The sequence below is a fragment of the Gekko japonicus genome, unplaced genomic scaffold (genome assembly GCF_001447785.1).
Source record: "Gekko japonicus isolate JY-2015 unplaced genomic scaffold, Gekko_japonicus_V1.1 scaffold1746, whole genome shotgun sequence".
Lineage (NCBI taxonomy): Eukaryota > Metazoa > Chordata > Lepidosauria > Squamata > Gekkonidae > Gekko > Gekko japonicus.
In genome coordinates, this window is record NW_015159767.1 from 1 (window position 1) to 3,901 (window position 3,901).

Here is a 3,901-nt window from a genome sequence, read left to right on the forward strand (position 1 = left end):
CTCCTGAACACTGAAAGTGAGGGGGGCCCGGCGCACTGTCCTGAGGAGATTGTTCCAGAATCATGGAACATCTAAATATGTTAAATGTATGTATTCATTCAAACATTTACACCCTGCCTTTCCTCATGATTCTAGGCGGGGCAAGGGATGCTCTGTATTCTTGGTGCTTGGGGGAGGCAATAATGTGAGGGCTTCTAGTGTCCTGGCCCCACTGCTGGACCTCCTGATGGCACCTGGTATTTTTGGCCACCGCGTGACAGTGTGTTGGATTGGATGGGCCATTGGCCTGATCCAGCACTCTCTTATGTTCTTAGGCGACTTACAATAAATAGTTTTTAAAAACTGACTTCTAATAGTTAACAATAATTTAAAAAAATAAAGAGATCAGTCAGGATCACTGAAAGTAGATTAGTTTTGCCTTCACTCCTCAGAGTTCCTGAGCGTATCAGTGTTGTGTAAAACTGAGGGACCACAAGAATTTTCTCAGAACGCAACAGCAGTCCTCCAGGATTGCACCGACTACCTGACTCGTCCAGTATCCTGTTTCCCACAGGGGCTAACCAGATGCAGAGACCAAGCTTCTTGTCCCCCTCCCCCCAGTGGTATTAAAAGTTAAACTACCTCCAAACATGGAGGTTCTGTTTATTCGTCGTGGAGTACATGGGGCACCATCCAATAATCTTGGTTCTTTCGCCATTCCGTTTTAGCTGCCCTGGAGTGTTTCCCGAATCACCCCGCTGGCTCTTGGCCACTCGCCGAATGACTCAAGCCCGGGAGATTTTGGTCACCCTTGCCCAGGACAGCAACACCCAGGAATCTGAGACGCAGGAGGCACTGGATGGTGAGTCTCCCATCATGCTGAGGGTGTCTTTTGTCTGCATCAAGGGTCCCCAACGTGGTGCCTGTGGGCGCCCGCTGACACTTTTCCTGATGCCCACCAAGGGTTTTTAGAAAGTGGGTGGGGCTTTTACCCAGCAGGGCTTCTGATTGGCTGTTGGGGATCCGATTGGCGGTGCGGGTTTTCCAAAAGCCGCTTTTGGCAGCAGCTGCCGCCACAGCACGAGGATCTTCACTGCGTCGGCTGAAGGCAAACTGTGTGTAGGCAAGAAAAGAATACGTTCGTTTTAAAAGACATCCTGTTCAACAGGTTCTGCCTGAAATGTCAGAAGGTTAGCCTTAGAGTTCTGCGTTACCTCTCTTCCTGATACTTTGTGGTGCGTTCTGCCTCCCGTGGCGGCCATTTTGTAGCTGTGCCCATCGCCCTGTGTCAGAAGGCCAACGGTGAATGCAGGCTCAAAAAGCTTGGGGGCATTTGGTCTACAGTGTTCGACCGGGAACCTTTACAGAGCCAAACAACCTCTGGTTGAAAAGTAAACCTAACGTGGCTGCCATTTCTTTTTTATTTTTCACTTATTCCGTGTCAAGAATTGGGCAGTTGCAGCTGCCCCTCACTGACGGCAACTCCCTTTCTCTTCTGCTCCCTCAATTTCCTCCTGTTCCTTCACTGCCAATCTTCCCATCTGCCTCTCCAGAGCTTGACAATGTCTGCCACCTCCCTGCCGTGGCCCAGATTTCGCTCCGTGCCCTGCTGGGCTGCCGAAACATCTGGAAAAATATTCTCATTCTTGGTTTCACCACGTAAGTCCACTCCTACTTAAATCTCTCGCCCTCTCGGAACGCAAGTACATCGGGGAGAGGGGAAAGCTGTCCACGCTGCCCTTGAAGCCTCTTCGTGTATTTTATTTGTTTTATTAAAAGCCGTTTCTCTTTCCTCCTCCCCCCCCTTCCTAAATTCAAGGCAGTTGGTAAATGTTGGTTTTTTAAAAAAATTATAGTGGATAGAGTGATGGACTCGGACGCTGCATGACCCACGTTTGAATTTCTACTTCTACCACAGGGAGCTCACTGGATGACCTTGGGCCCATCACATAGTTTTAGCCTGGCCTACCTCACAGCGTTGTGGTTGTGAAGAAATGGAGGGAGAGGGACAATGTTCTAAGCTGCATTGAGTCCCAACTGTGGAGAAAAGCATGATACAAATAAATAAATGCAACGAAATCATCCTGGCACCCTGTCAACAGCATTTTTTAGCTGAAAAACTTGAGAGGGCAATGAAGGGCGAAGAAAGAGGGTTTGTCTCCTCTTGAAACTGAGCAGTCCTTCATATGAAGGGAGGGGCTGTGGTTCAGTGGTTAGAGCATCTGCTTGAAATGCAGACGGTCCCAGGTTCAATCCCCAGCATCTCCAGTTAAAAGATCTGGCAGTAGGGGATATGAAAGACCTCCACCTGAGACCCTGGAGAGCCACTGCCAGTCTAAGTAGAAGAAGAAGAGATTGGATTTATACCCCGCCCTTCACTCAGAGTGGCTTACAAACTCCTTTTCCCTCCCCTCCCCACACCCTGTGAAATGGGTGGGGCCGAGAGAGCTCTTTCCAGAACTGTCCTTGAGAGAACAGCTCTGATAGAACCATGGCTTGCCCAAGGTCATCCAGCAGCTGCAAGTGGAGGAGTGGGGAATCAAACCCGGTCCTCCCAGATTGGAGTCCGTGCATTTCCCCACTACACCAAGCGGGCTCTGATGGACCAAGGGTCTGATTCAGTATAAGGCCATTTCATGTATACAATAACCCTCTCTTCCATATAAATTGCTCCCTTGCATTCGCTTCTCTGGGCATGTCGGTTTGCTCATGTGTCCAGAGGGCTGCTTCACACGTTGAGAATCCTGGCTCATGAATTAGTCCCAAACACAGAAGATCTTGTGTCGTTGGGGGAATGTGGCCTACTGGGAAACATAGGCCGCAGGACCCCTGATGTAATGTGGTGTCCCCGCAGATTTATAGCCCACGCCATCCGCCACTGTTACCAAATGGCCTGGGGCTCCTCGCAGGGTCCGCGCGCCGAGTTCTACCTCTCGTACCTGCTGTCGACCGGCAGTGCGGGGCTGGCCTGCCTCTTCCTGTGCCTGAGTGTCGACCGGTACGGCCGTCGTGGGATCCTGCTGCTCACCACCACACTGACGGGCATCGCTTCCCTCATCTTGCTGGGACTGGAAGAGTGTAAGAGCACCGTGCCATGGAGTCTTGCTACATACCTTTATTTATTATGTATTTATGAAAACACTTATATGCCACCTGTCCTTTGGTCCAAGGCGGCCTGCAATAATAGTTGGAAACATTCTCAGTTTAAGACCAAGAAATAAAATAGCAAATCCCAAATCTCCCCCCCCCCCATTCTCAAAAGATGCTGTTCAAACCCCCTCAAAAGTCCTGGCAAACAGGACCTTCAAGCACCTCCTGAAGATTTTCAGGGAGCCACAGAGCCGGAGCCACCTCAAAACAGTTCATTATAAACAGGGGTCATTTCGTAGAAAAAGAGCTAGGGGAACTCATTAGCATAACTCATTAGCATATGCCACACCCCCTGACATCAGGGGCCCGGCGGTGGCCCTGCAAGGCCGGCGGGAGTGCGAGGAAGCCCCGCCAAGGCCCTCCCTGGCCCCAGGCAGGCAGGGGTGGGGAGAGGCGGGGAGGAAGCAACTTACCCTCGCTCTTCTCCTGCCTCCTCCTGGCTGAATGAGGGCTGGAAGCGGGGCGGCTGGAAGCAGGGGGCGGGGCTTCGTCGTGTGCCCCACCCCTCTGCACCTCACCCGGGGGAACTGCGTTCCCCCGCGTTCCCCCCCGAAATGACCTCTGATTATAAAACAGTTCAATAACCTAAAGTGCTAGCAGTGTCTGCTTTAGTACAATTAGGGGTCATTTCCTGTGGGAGCGCACAGGAGCGGAGTTCCGGCAGTAAGGAGCCCAGGGGGCAGGCACATGCAACAAGCCCCCCCCCTGCTCCCAGCAGCCCTCAGTCGGGCCACGAGGAGCAAGAAGCAGCCAGGTAGATTGCAGAGACCAC

At 51.8% G+C, this 3,901-nt stretch overlaps 1 protein-coding gene and 1 non-coding gene across 2 annotated transcripts in view; both read left to right on the top strand.

Annotated features, from left to right (window-relative positions):
• Positions 1–712: 712 nt before the first annotated feature.
• SLC22A17 (solute carrier family 22 member 17) overlaps positions 713–3,901 on the top strand; it is a 7,401-nt gene continuing 4,212 nt past the window's right edge. The window contains exons 1-3 of the mRNA XM_015406320.1: positions 713–841; positions 1,533–1,638; positions 2,834–3,057. Coding sequence (XP_015261806.1) covers positions 760–841; positions 1,533–1,638; positions 2,834–3,057 — 412 coding nt within the window. The 5' untranslated portion in view covers positions 713–759. The remainder of the gene's footprint in view (positions 842–1,532; positions 1,639–2,833; positions 3,058–3,901) is intronic.
• TRNAF-GAA lies at positions 2,175–2,247 on the top strand. The gene has a single exon. It is a non-coding gene; the product is annotated as a tRNA-Phe (tRNA).